This window comes from Chanos chanos, chromosome 1, assembly GCF_902362185.1.
Source record: "Chanos chanos chromosome 1, fChaCha1.1, whole genome shotgun sequence".
Lineage (NCBI taxonomy): Eukaryota > Metazoa > Chordata > Actinopteri > Gonorynchiformes > Chanidae > Chanos > Chanos chanos.
This window is the reverse complement of record NC_044495.1, coordinates 62,285,503-62,298,959: the sequence shown is the minus strand read 5'-3', so window position 1 is coordinate 62,298,959 and position 13,457 is coordinate 62,285,503. Positions and strand designations below refer to the sequence as shown.

At 44.3% G+C, this 13,457-nt stretch overlaps 1 protein-coding gene across 2 annotated transcripts in view; it reads left to right on the top strand.

Moving 5' to 3' along the window:
* atxn2 (ataxin 2) overlaps nucleotides 1-13,457 on the top strand; it is a 40,371-nt gene that overhangs the window by 23,669 nt on the left and 3,245 nt on the right. For both annotated transcript variants that reach the window (XM_030774716.1, XM_030774724.1), the window contains exons 12-20: nucleotides 18-197; nucleotides 425-532; nucleotides 949-1,019; nucleotides 1,955-2,319; nucleotides 4,747-4,813; nucleotides 5,614-5,760; nucleotides 10,462-10,534; nucleotides 11,514-11,707; nucleotides 12,683-12,809. In XM_030774716.1, coding sequence (XP_030630576.1) covers nucleotides 18-197; nucleotides 425-532; nucleotides 949-1,019; nucleotides 1,955-2,319; nucleotides 4,747-4,813; nucleotides 5,614-5,760; nucleotides 10,462-10,534; nucleotides 11,514-11,707; nucleotides 12,683-12,809 — 1,332 coding nt within the window. The remainder of the gene's footprint in view (nucleotides 1-17; nucleotides 198-424; nucleotides 533-948; nucleotides 1,020-1,954; nucleotides 2,320-4,746; nucleotides 4,814-5,613; nucleotides 5,761-10,461; nucleotides 10,535-11,513; nucleotides 11,708-12,682; nucleotides 12,810-13,457) is intronic.

Below are 13,457 nucleotides of genomic sequence, written 5' to 3'. Positions count from 1 at the left end.
TTGCCTTCTTTTCGCAGCCCACAGACCCCGTTCACCTCGGCAGAACAGCGTGGGTGGGGCTCCTCCAGGCTCCGCCCCCCTGACATCCCCACAGGCCGGCACAGTGCCTGTTGACACTGTGACCACTCCCACTTCAGCGACATCACCGACTGCTGCTAGTCCCGCCTCTAATCTGGCAGTTACACCTTCAGCAGAGGGTGAGGACTATTTGGACTGACAGCTCTCACACGTTTGTCTTACGTTTGTCCAATGTTTGCACTGCAACCAGAGCCCTAACTAAATGTCCCAGCATCTGTCGCATTTAAACCTGTCACTGACACATCAGTCATAAAATAAAGACATTCTTCTGACTGTTATTGACGTGAACCAGTCCTGCTATAGATGCTGATCCAGATGGACTGTTTTTTTTTTTCCTGTTTGACAGCAAAAGAGTGGAGAGTCCAGGAGACCAGACAGAATTCTCCATCAGCCAATAAAGAGAATATGAGACCAGCAGAGCCTGCTTCCAGTATCAACAGACCAGTTACTAAAGGTGCGTCTGTGTGTGTGTGTGTGTGTGTCTGTGTGTGTGTGTGTGTGTGTCTGTGTGTGTGTGTGTGTCTGTGTGTGTGTGTGTGTCTGTGTGTGTGTGGGTGTCTGTGTGTGTGTGCGTGTCTGTGTGTGCGTGCGTGTCTGTGTGTGCGTGCGTGTCTGTGTGTGCGCGCGTGTCTGTGTGTGCGCGCGTGTCTGTGTGCGCGCGTGTCTGTGTGCGCGCGTGTCTGTGTGCGCGTGTGTCTGTGTGCGTGTGTGTGCGTGTGTGTGTCTGTGTGTGTGTGTGTGTGCATGTGTGTGTGTGTGTGTGTGTGTGCGTGTGTGTCACTGTGTGTGTGTGTTGAATGAGCTGAATGGCTCTGTCAGATGAAGTGTTGGTGAAGTGTGATGTCAGTCAATGTCTTTCATTCTCCACAGGCCCCCCCGGCATGGCCCCAGACCACAGAAAACAGATCGACAATTTGAAGAAGTTTAGTGTTGATTTTAGGGTAAGTTTGTCTGACTCTGGCTTTATCCATAACCTTGTTTAATGATCCAATATTCCCATATTCACAAACTCCTACACTAACACACCTTTAGCCTCTCACACCTGTACACTCCTACACTAACACACCTTTAGCCTCTCACACCTGTACACTCCTACACTAACACACCTTTACCCTCTCACACCTGTACACTCCTACACTAACACACCTTTACCCTCTCACATCTGTACACTCCTACACTAACACACCTTTACACTCTCACACCTGTACACTCCTACACTAACACACCTTTACCCTCTCACACCTGTACACTCCTACACTAACACACCTTTACACTCTCACACCTGTACACTCCTACACTAACACACCTTTAGCCTCTCACACCTGTACACTCCTACACTAACACACCTTTACCCTCTCACACCTGTACACTCCTACACTAACACACCTTTACCCTCTCACACCTGTACACTCCTACACTAACACACCTTTACACTCTCACACCTGTACACTCCTACACTAACACACCTTTACCCTCTCACACCTGTACACTCCTACACTAACACACCTTTAGCCTCTCACACCTGTACACTCCTACACTAACACACCTTTAGCCTCTCACACCTGTACACTCCTACACTAACACACCTTTACCCTCTCACACCTGTACACTCCTACACTACCACACCTTTACCCTCTCACACCTGTACACTCCTACACTACCACATCTCTCTGGGTTTCATCCTATCTGTCTCTCTCTCTCTCTCTCTCTCTCTTTCTCTCTCTCTCTCTCTCCATCTCTCTATCCTGAATGTTCCTGTGTGGATATGTACACTTCCCATATATGCCATTTGACCAATTTGGTTTGGTCTGGTTTGGTTGTGTGTGTGTGTGTGTGTGTGTGTGTGTGTGTGTGTGTGTGTCTCTGTCTCTCATAGTTGCAGTCCAGCTCAAATCCAGACCCCATGTTTGAGTCAATGGTGACAAAACCCCCACGGGACCCAGGCGAAAAACCCAAAGATCTTCCATCAGAACCAGCTGGACCCAAAACCATCCTAGAACCCAATGCCAATGACGAGACCACCTCTACGACCCCTGTTACCGTGGCAACTAATCCTGCAGGCGGAGGAAACAGCAAATCGGCCACACCTTCCCCTGGTGCCATGCTAGGCTCCGCCCCTGAACAGAAGAGGGGGCCGGACGTGACATCACAAGGAGTCCAGACGACTCCACTGACCGGCGGCACAGCGGCAAAACTGGACAGCAAGGATGAGAAAGAGGACAAGAAAGACCCTGTACCAGAGTGAGTGTGAGAGAGAGAGTGAGAGTGAGTGATGGAGAGAGAGAGAGAGAGAGATGGGCTGGGGAGGGGAGGGGCTAGTGGAGAGACAGAACAAGGGGGACTATGGGAGAAAAACCTGATGAGATTTAATTAGATTACTTTACCATTCAGACCTACTACAGCTGTAAACTAGACTTATGATATTGGTTTAATTAGATTACTTTACCATTCAGACATACTACAGCTGTAAACTAGACTTATGATATTGGTTTAATTAGATTACTTTACCATTCAGACATACTACAGCTGTAAACTAGACTTATGATATTGGTTTAATTAGATTACTTTACCATTCAGACATACTACAGCTGTAAACTAGACTTATGATATTGGTTTAATTAGATTACTTTACCATTCAGACCTACTACAGCTGTAAACTAGACTTATGATATTGGTTTAATTAGATTACTTTACCATTCAGACCTACTACAGCTGTAAACTAGACTTATGATATTGGTTAAATTAGATTACTTTACCATTCAGACATACTACAGCTGTAAACTAGACTTATGATATTGGTTTAATTAGATTACTTTACCATTCAGACCCACTACAGCTGTAAACTAGACTTATGATATTGGTTTAATTAGATTACTTTACCATTCAGACCCACTACAGCTGTAAACTAGACTTATGATATTGGTTTAATTAGATTACTTTACCATTCAGACATACTACAGCTGTAAACTAGACTTATGATATTGGTTTAATTAGATTACTTTACCATTCAGACATACTACAGCTGTAAACTAGACTTATGATATTGGTTAAATTAGATTACTTTACCATTCAGACATACTACAGCTGTAAACTAGACTTATGATATTGGTTTAATTAGATTACTTTACCATTCAGACATACTACAGCTGTAAACTAGACTTATGATATTGGTTTAATTAGATTACTTTACCATTCAGACATACTACAGCTGTAAACTAGACTTATGATATTGGTTCAAATAGATTACTTTACCATTCAGACCTACTACAGCTGTAAACTAGACTTATGATATTGGTTTAATTAGATTACTTTACCATTCAGACATACTACAGCTGTAAACTAGACTTATGATATTGGTTTAATTAGATTACTTTACCATTCAGACATACTACAGCTGTAAACTAGACTTATGATATTGGTTTAATGTACAAATGGAGGAAAATGGAACTAAATGATATTGGATTAACATTCAAACAGTAAAACATTAAAAACTACAAACTAGACCTAGTGATACTGGTTTGACATTTTAACAGTGAAATATTTAAAGTAAGTTCTGTAAGCCTCAGACATACGGGATTCTCTCTGACACGAGCACAGAGACAGAGAGTGAGTGGAGAGAGTGAGTGGAGAGAGTGAGTGGAGAGAGTGAGTGGAGAGAGTGAGTGGAGAGACAGAGAGTGAATGGAGAGAGTGGAGAGACAGAGAGTGAGTGGAGAGACAGAGAGTGAATGGAGAGAGTGGAGAGACAGAGTGAGTGGAGACAGAGAGTGAATGCAGAGAGTGGAGAGACAGAGAGTGAATGGAGAGAGTGGAGAGACAGAGAGTGAGTGGAGAGGGTGAGTGGAGAGACAGAGAGTGAGTGGAGAGACAGAGAGTGAATGGAGAGACAGAGAGTGACCACAGACTCAGTGACCACAAACTTGCAGTAGAAACAGGCAGACACAGAAAAACCTAGCTGCCAAAAGAGGACAGAACATGTGGTCAGTGCCAGACAGGGAAGGTGGAGACAGAGGAGCATTTTCTTCTTCACTGTGAGAAGTATACAGAAATAAGAAAAACTCTTTTCCATACATTTAAAACCAACCACCCAAACTTTGAAGTCCTAGACAAAACTGAAAAAATGGCTATCCTCTCAGGAGAGGGACCTTCAGCTGCTCTGGCAGCCAAATATATTTCACTATGTCATAACCTGAGGGACACTGAGGGACACTAGCTAAACCTAAATGTAAATATGTTTAACGTTTAATGTTTCTATACATGTTACACATGTAATGTTCCTATTCATATTTGAGTGTAGTGTATATGTTTATTTTATGTTAGTCCAAATCTGTGTAAATCTATATATAGAATAGATTAGGTCTAGATTTAAACTTAGATTAGATTTAAATTTACATAAGATTTAGACTTGTTCCTTGTATTCCTTATGCTTTGTATGAATGCTTTGGCAATACAATGCCTTATTTGTCATGCCAATAAAGCACTTTGAATTGAATTGAATTGAAATTGAGTGAATGGAGAGAGTGAATGGAGAGAGTGAGTGGAGAGACAGAGAGTGAGTGTTCAGAGTGTGAGGAGACCCAGTGAGAGGATAACATGGTGAGCAGGGTGTATGAAGAGAATGAGTAGAACTGACGTAGTTTGTATTAATCATTTCTCTGCCTGTTTCAGCCAAGTCAGAAAATCCACCCTCAACCCCAACGCCAAGGAGTTCAACCCCAGAGCCTTCTGTACCCCGGTGAGTGTTCAGAGTGTTCAGTGGAACAGTGTTCAGTTAATAAAACTACAGTCGTTTCACCACAGTGTTACAGACAGAATGAGGAAACACATGGATCACTGCTGAACATTGCATAAGCATTCTTTTTCTTTATTAAATTTTTACATGTTTAAATGTCAAACAGGGAAAAACTTAAGCTGTGAGTCAGTTCTGTTTTCTCTCGAATAAAAACAACAAACAAACTGACACTGGGGTCCAGACTGGACAGTGAACAGGGTGAAGTGTTAGACCTGTAATAACAACAGTAAGACTGGACAGTGAACAGGGTGAAGCGTTAGACCTGTAATAACAACAGTAAGACTGGACAGTGAACAGGGTGAAGCGTTAGACCTGTAATAACAGTAAGACTGGACAGTGAACAGGGTGAAGCGTTAGACCTGTAATAACAGTAAGACTGGACAGTGAACAGGGTGAAGCGTTAGACCTGTAATAACAACAGTAAGACTGGACAGTGAACAGGGTGAAGCGTTAGACCTGTAATAAGAGTAAGACTGGACAGTGAACAGGGTGAAGCGTTAGACCTGTAATAACAGTAAGACTGGACAGTGAACAGGGTGAAGTGTTAGACCTGTAATAACAACAGTAAGACTGGACAGTGAACAGGGTGAAGTGTTAGACCTGTAATAACAACAGTAAGACTGGACAGTGAACAGGGTGAAGTGTTAGACCTGTAATAACAGTAAGACTGGACAGTGAACAGGGTGAAGTGTTAGACCTGTAATAACAACAGTAAGAATCCTTGTGTATGTGTCTGTGTCCAGCCCAAACCAGCCAGTACTCCCACTCTGCCGCGGCCCCAGGGCCAGCCCAGCCCCTCCATCGTGGTTCAGCAGCCACCGGCTGTTTACGGCCAGACCGTCTGCTTCCCCCAGGTCTACCCGCTCACCCCTGTCAGTCCTGGAGTTCAGGTGAGCGCCACCTAGCTGTGCACTCTGGCATTACTGACGCAGTTTCACACCAGAGCACGCGGTGCCATCTTCTTTTGATTCTGCTTCTATGCATGTGCCCTTCCTCTCTAACTCATCACCTCTCTCTCTAACTCATCACCTCTCTCTCTAACTCATCACCTCTCTGTCTAACTCATTACCTCTCTCTCTAACTCATCACCTCTCTCTCTAACTCATCACCTCTCTCTCTAACTCATCACCTCTCTCTCTAACTCATCACCTCTCTCTCTAACTCATCACCTCTCTCTCTAACTCATTACCTCCCTCTCTAACTCATCACCTCTCTCTCTAACTCATCACCTCTCTCTCTAACTCATTACCTCTCTCTCTAACTCATCACCTCTCTGTCTAACTCATCACCTCTCTGTCTAACTCATCACCTCTCTGTCTAACTCATTACCTCTCTCTCTAACTCATTACCTCTCTCTCTAACTCATTACCTCTCTCTCTAACTCATTACCTCTCTGTCTAACTCATCACCTCTCGGTCTAACTCATCACCTCTCTGTCTAACTCATCACCTCTCGGTCTAACTCATCACCTCTCTGTCTAACTCATTACCTCTCTCTCTAACTCATTACCTCTCTCTCTAACTCATCACCTCTCTGTTTCTCTCTCTCTAACTCATCACCTCTCTCTCTAACTCATCACCTCTCTGTCTAACTCATCACCTCTCTCTCTAACTCATCACCTCTCTCTCTAACTCATCACCTCTCTCTCTAACTCATCAGCTCTCTGTTTCTCTCTCTCTAACTCATCACCTCTCTCTCTAACTCATCACCTCTCTCTCTAACTCATCACCTCTCTCTCTAACTCATCACCTCTTTCTATAACTCATTACCTCTCTCTCTAACTCATCACCTCTCTCTCTAACTCATTACCTCTCTCTAACTCATCACCTCTCTCTCTAACTCATCACCTCTCTCTCTAACTCATTACCTCTCTCTCTAACTCATCACCTCTCTCTCTAACTCATTACCTCTCTGTCTCTCTCTCTCTCCATCTCTGTCTCTCTCTCCCATCTCTGTCTCTCTCTAACTCATTACCTCTCTGTCTCTCTCTCTCTCCATCTCTGTCTCTCTCTCCCATCTCTGTCTCTCTCTAACTCATTACTTCTCTGTCTCTCTCTCTCTCCATCTCTGTCTCTCTCTCCCGTCTCTGTCTCTCTCTAACTCATTACCTCTCTATCTCTCTCTCTCTCCATCTCTGTCTCTCTCTCCCGTCTCTGTCTCTCTCTCTCTTTCACTAACTCTTCCTAACTGTCTCTGGCTTTCTCCATTTTCTTTTGGCTTCCTCATTGCTGTTCTCTGGTTTTCATGAAGCTTTTCCCATTCTGAGAAACATTATTCTGTTTTTGAACCTCAGAATGGACCACCTCACTGTATTTTTGTCAAATTGTAAGGAAAACTTTCACAGGACTTTTGTGTCTGTGTGTCTGTCCGTCTGATTGTGTGTCTGTCTGATTGTGTGTCTGTCTGTCTGATTGTGTGTCTGTCTGATTGTGTGTCTGTCTGATTGTGTGTCTGTCCGTCTGATTGTGTGCGTGTGTGAGTGTGTCTGTGTGTGTGTGTGTGTGTATGTGTGTGTGTGTCTGTATGTGTGCGTGTGTGCGCGTGTGAGTATGTGTGTGTATATGTGTGCGCGTGGGTGTGTGTGTGTGTGTGTGTATGTGTGTGTGTGTCCGTCTGTGTGTGTTCGTGTGTGTGTGAGGGTGTGAGTGTGTCTGTGTGTGTGTGTGTGTGTGTGTGTGTGTGTGTCTGTATGTGTGTGTGTGTCTGTATGTGTGCATGCGCGTGTGTGTATGTGTGTGTGTATATGTGTGTATGTGTGTGTGTGTGTGTCTGTATGTGTGTGTGTATATGTGCCTGTGCGTGTGTGTGTGTGTGTGTGTATGTGTGTGTGTGTTTTTGTCTGTATGTGTGTATATCATGCCTTTCCTTCCGTCTCTGCCATGCATGAAAATCGGCTTTGGCTGCGTCCATAAATCCATCTCTTTCCTTTGTTTTCGAACTCCGCCCATTGGCATTCTGTGGTCACTCTAAGCCTGTGAACAGTCCCTGTGCATGTTGAGGACTGAGAGAGGTTCAGATCTTCTGTGTTGGAAATGTAGAGGTTTTGCCCAGGACATATTCTATACAATAAACAGGCTCTTTAGATTGATTAGCATCGTTGAGTATTGATTGGTTTTTTAAAATAGTGATTAGCATCATTGAGTATTGATTGTTTTTTTTAATTAGTGATTAGCATCATTGAATATTGATTGGTGTTTTAATTAGTGATTAGCATCATTCAGTATTGATTGTTTTTTTTTTAATTACTGATTAGCATCATTGAGTATTGCTTGGTGTTTTAATTAGCGTTTAGCATCATTGAGTATTGATTGTTTTTTTTAATTAGTGATTAGCATCACTGAATATTGATTGGTGTTTTAATTAGTGATTAGCATCATTCAGTATTGATTGTTTTTTTTAATTACTGATTAGCATCATTGAGTATTGCTTGGTGTTTTAATTAGTGATTAGCATCATTGAGTATTGATTGTTTTTTTAATTAGTGATTAGCATCACTGAATATTGATTGGTGTTTTAATTAGTGATTAGCATCATTCAGTATTGATTGTTTTTTTTAAATACTGATTAGCATCAGTAAGTATTGATTGGTGTTTTTAGAAGTGATTAACATCACTGAGTATTGATTGTTTTTTTTAAATTAGTCATTAGCATCTTAGCATCATTGAGTATCGATTGGTGTTTTAATTAGCGTTTAGCATAATTGAGTATTGATTGTTCTTTTACACCCAGTCCTCCAGTTAGTGCTACAGCACTAACTTAAACCAGTCAGCCAGTTCAGAGAACTGTTGAACGGTAGCAGTAGACCAGTCAGGGTACAGTCCTGGGCAGAGTAGAGCAGTCCTGAGAACAGTAGTACAGTCCTGGTAACAATAACTGTAGAACAGCACGTGGAATAACACCAGCTCAGGGAACAGTGGCTATAAAGAGAGAGAACAGTAGAACAGTCATGAAATGAGATGGATCTGAAGTGAATGTGTTTGCTTACAGTGGTTTGACGCACACTGATGTCAAAGTCTCAGTGCTGTTTAAAGCTGTATCATACACAGTCTGTTTCCCTGTCACATTGTAATGAAGTTTAATTACTGTGGCATAGCTGGAGAGGAATCCAACAGTGCTCTGTATTGAACCTCATGAAAAGTAGATTTTTCTACAAAAAGAGCAGACACCACTCAAACTAAAGACTGGTTCTTTTTTCCTCTCTCTTTTCTCTCTCTCTCTCTCTCTCTCTCTCTCTCTTTTTCTCCATTAGAAAAGCATTATCTGGAAGGTTTGTGCTACTCTAAGACTTCTTCTCTTTTCCTCTTGACAAACGTGTGTTGATTTGTTTGACTGTCCTGCCCAGATGAGGCTTAGCTGATCACTTCTATCAGACAGACAGCAGAGGGGTCAGCCAATCAGTGCAGTTCATTTACCTGCAGTTGGGTCAGCCAATCAGTGCAGTTCATTTATCTGCAGTTGGGTCAGCCAATCAGAGCAGTTCATTTACCTGCAGATGGGTCAGCCAATCAGAGCAGTTTATTTACCTGCAGATGGGTCAGCCAACCAGAGCAGTTCATTTACCTGCAGATGGGTCAGCCAATCAGAGCAGTTCATTTACCTGTAGATGGGTCAGCCAATCAGAGCAGTTCATTTACCAGCAGATGGGTCAGCCAATCAGAGCAGTTCATTTACCAGCAGATGGGTCAGCCAATCAGAGCAATTCATTTACCAGCAGATGGGTCAGCCAATCAGAGCAGTTCATGTATATGTGGTTTCTGTAGCAGCAGAAGGAGACCTAACCTCCTTTTCTTTCTTTATCATAGATTTTTTTATCACAGAGATTTTTTATCTTTTATTTATCTGAGAGGACCAGACGTTGCATCTGTGAGGGTCATGACTTACAGTGTTACAGTAGACTTCTCTGTTTGTCAGTTTAGTCCTGTACATGCCAGGATCTTAAACTTGTGGAGTTTAATCTGGAGGAGGCATAGTGTGGTCCTGTGTGTATCTGTTCCTGCCATCTTCCACTCAGGACAAAGCCCATGTTTAACGTGCACTGTATCACAGAAACGATTCAGTAAGAACAGTGCAGAGTGAGAAGGCTAGATAAACTGTGATTAATTAGAACTGTTCTGAAAACAGCAGACCCATACTTTCACAATGTTCAAGTGAGCAGTATTGTGTGTGTGTGTGTGTGTGTGCATGCATGGTCATTGAGCTGTAGTGATGTGTGTGTGTGTGTGTGTCTGTGTGTGTGTATGTCTGTGTGTATGTATGTCTGTGTGTGTGTATGTGTGCGTGTGCATGCATGGTCATTGAGCTGTAGTGATGTGTGTGTGTGTGTGTGCGCGTGTGTGGTCACTGAGCTGTAGTGATGTGTGTGTGTGTGTGTGTGTGTGTGTGTGTTTATGTGGTCACTGAGCTGTAGTGATGTGAGTGTGTGTGTGTGGTCAGTGATGTGTGTGTAAGTGTGTGTGTGTGTGGGTAGTGATGTGTGTGTGTGTGTGTGGGTAGTGATGTGTGTGTGTGTGTGTGGTCAGTGATGTGTGTGTGTGTGTGTGTGTGTGTAGTGATGTGATGTGTATAGTGATGTGTTAAACCTGTTCTCTCAGGCTCCTGCTCTATACCATGTCCAGGTGCCTCACATGACGGTGAGCCAAACCAAACCTTACAGACCAGGGAAAGGTAAGAGACACTCAGAGTGCATGTACACACACACACATGCAAACAAGCGCGTGCGCTCTGTCTCTCTCACACACACACACACACACACACACACACACACTCACACACTCACTGTACAGTACGGTTCGGTATGTATCAGGGGTTTTGGGTCACTGTACAGTACGGTTTGGTATGTATCAGGGGTTTTGGGTCACTGTACAGTACGGTTCGGTATGTATCAGGGGTTTTGGGTCACTGTACAGTACGGTTCGGTATGAATCAGGGGTTTTGGGCCACAGTTACAGTACTCGAGAATAAGGTCATATTATTACGAGAATAAAGTCTTAAATTACGAATATATTCTCGTAATATTATGACTTTTCTCTCAGTTATGACTTTATGCTCGTAATTTTACAACCTTATTCTCGAAATCTCTGATTTCTTTCCCTCAGTGTGGCTGTAATACTCCCTCATAGATTGGAAAGACGGCAGTGCCTCTTAAACTCTGCCTCTCTCGCCACGTTGAAGCTGAGAGAATATTTGTTTTTAGTTTCTTCTCTCTTCTCCAGCTGGTATTTGCATACAGAGTGCTGACTGGCTGCAGGGAAATTCTGATAGGCTCCAGAGACGTTCTGATAGGCTCCAGAGATGTTCTGATTGGCTTCTGATTGGATCTGAACTACACATCGTATCACACACACACACACACTGTATCAGACTCACACATGAACACACACACACACACACACACACAGTATCAGACTCACACATGAACACACACCCACACACACTGTATCAGACTCAAACATGAACACACACACACACACTGTATCAGACTCACACATGAACGAACACACACACACACACACACACACACACACACTGTATCAGACTCACACATGAACACACACACACTGTAAATGTGCACTCCTCACTCTAACTGCTCACACACTGTTTAATGGAGCCTCATTTTCACTCTGTTTCCTGTTTCCCCTCCCAGTACCCAATATGCCGCAGCAGAGACCAGACCAGCACCACCCACCAGCCACGCCCACTATGATGCACCCTGCCACCGCTGCGGGACCACCTATAGTGGCTCCAAGCCCCGCCTACTCCACCCAGTACTTCACCTGTAGCCCACAGCAGTTCCACAGCCAGCCACTGGTACAACAAATGGCCCATTATCAGTCCCAGGTACAAACGTACACACACACACACACACACACACACACTGCACTGAGAGGTACACACACACACACACACTGCACTGAGAGATACACACACACACATACAAACACACGTTGCACTGAGAGATACACACACACACATACAAACACACGTTGCACTGAGAGATACACACACACACTGCACTGAGAGATACACACACACACTGCACTGAGAGATACACACACACACTGCACTGAGAGATACACACACACACTGCACTGAGAGATACACACACACACTGCACTGAGAGATACATGCACACACACACACACACACACACACACTGCACTGAGAGATACATGCACACACACACACACATACAAACACATGTTGCACTTTGAGAGACACACACACACACACACAAACACACAAACACATGTTGCACTTTGAGAGACACACACACACACACACAAACACACGTTGCACTGAGAGATACATGCACACACACACACACACAAACACACCTTGCACTGAGAGACACACACACACACGTTGCACTGAGAGATACACACACATACAGTGGTTTCATCTTGTACCCAGTGTGCTGCTTTCACCGTGAGGCTGTTTGTGTTTTTCTGTTGACGCCGTCAGAATTCTGCAGATGATTGTCATCGTTCTGTCTCCCACGATGTCAAACTTGTGAGGCTGTTTTTAGAGCAGAGATGTTTTCAGTGAAGGGCAGACGGAGTCATGGGCTCTGTCCAAACACGGACACTGCTGTTCCCTGTGCTCTGAGACTGCCTTCTCTTCTCTGTCTCTGGAACCACGCTGTGGCACCCAAGGAAAACATAAACAAATAAACAGAGACACCCAAACAGAACACAGAGCAGTACACGGGTTCTGACGGAGACCGGAGCTGAAAATCAGTGTGCTGTGTTTATGTTTCAGTGTTTAAAACTCTGAGCAGTGATTGGTCATTTACCATTCTGTCTCTGCCCCCAGGCCCAGCATGTGTTTAGTCCGGTGATGCAGGGCGGGGCCAGGATGATAACTCCACCCACCCATGGCCAGCCCACTCTGGTCTCCTCCGCCACCTCCCAGTATGGTGAGCAGACTCACACTATGTATGGTAAGAACCCCAACCTGACCGCACCCTGTCTCTCTGTCCCTGTCTCTCTCTCTGTCCCTGTCTCTCTCTCTCTCTCTGTCCCTCTCTGTCACCCCCTTCTCTCTATCCGTCTCTCTCTCTCTCTCTCTCTCTCTCTGTCCCTGTCTCTCTCTCTCTCTCTCTCTCTCTCTGTCCCTGTCTCTCTCTCTCTGTCCCTGTCTCTCTCTCTCTGTCCCTGTCTCTCTCTCTCTCTCTGTCCCTCTCTGTCACCCCCTTCTCTCTATCCGGCTCTCTCTCTCTCTCTCTCTCTCTCTCTCTCTCTCTCTCTCTCTCTCTCTGTCCCATCGGAGAGAAGTCCTCTTTTCTCTGTGTCTCTGACGGTTGTGATTGGACTCTCTGAACATGCTGTTCTGATTGACATGATACAGAACCTCGATACTGCTTTATATAAGTCACACACCAAACTCGACCAAATGTGGGCAGATTGGGTTCAGTCCTAAAAGCCCGTGAGCTGTGTGAGATGGCAGTAGACTGTTGGAGTGAAGAGTGCTCCGCTGCTCACAGAGCTGATTTACAGCAGGAGTGTCAGAGAGAACCCACGCTCAGAGACCCGGACATTTTCCCGCCCTTTTTCCCTCTCTTTTACCCTTCCCCCTCTCCTCCCTTCTT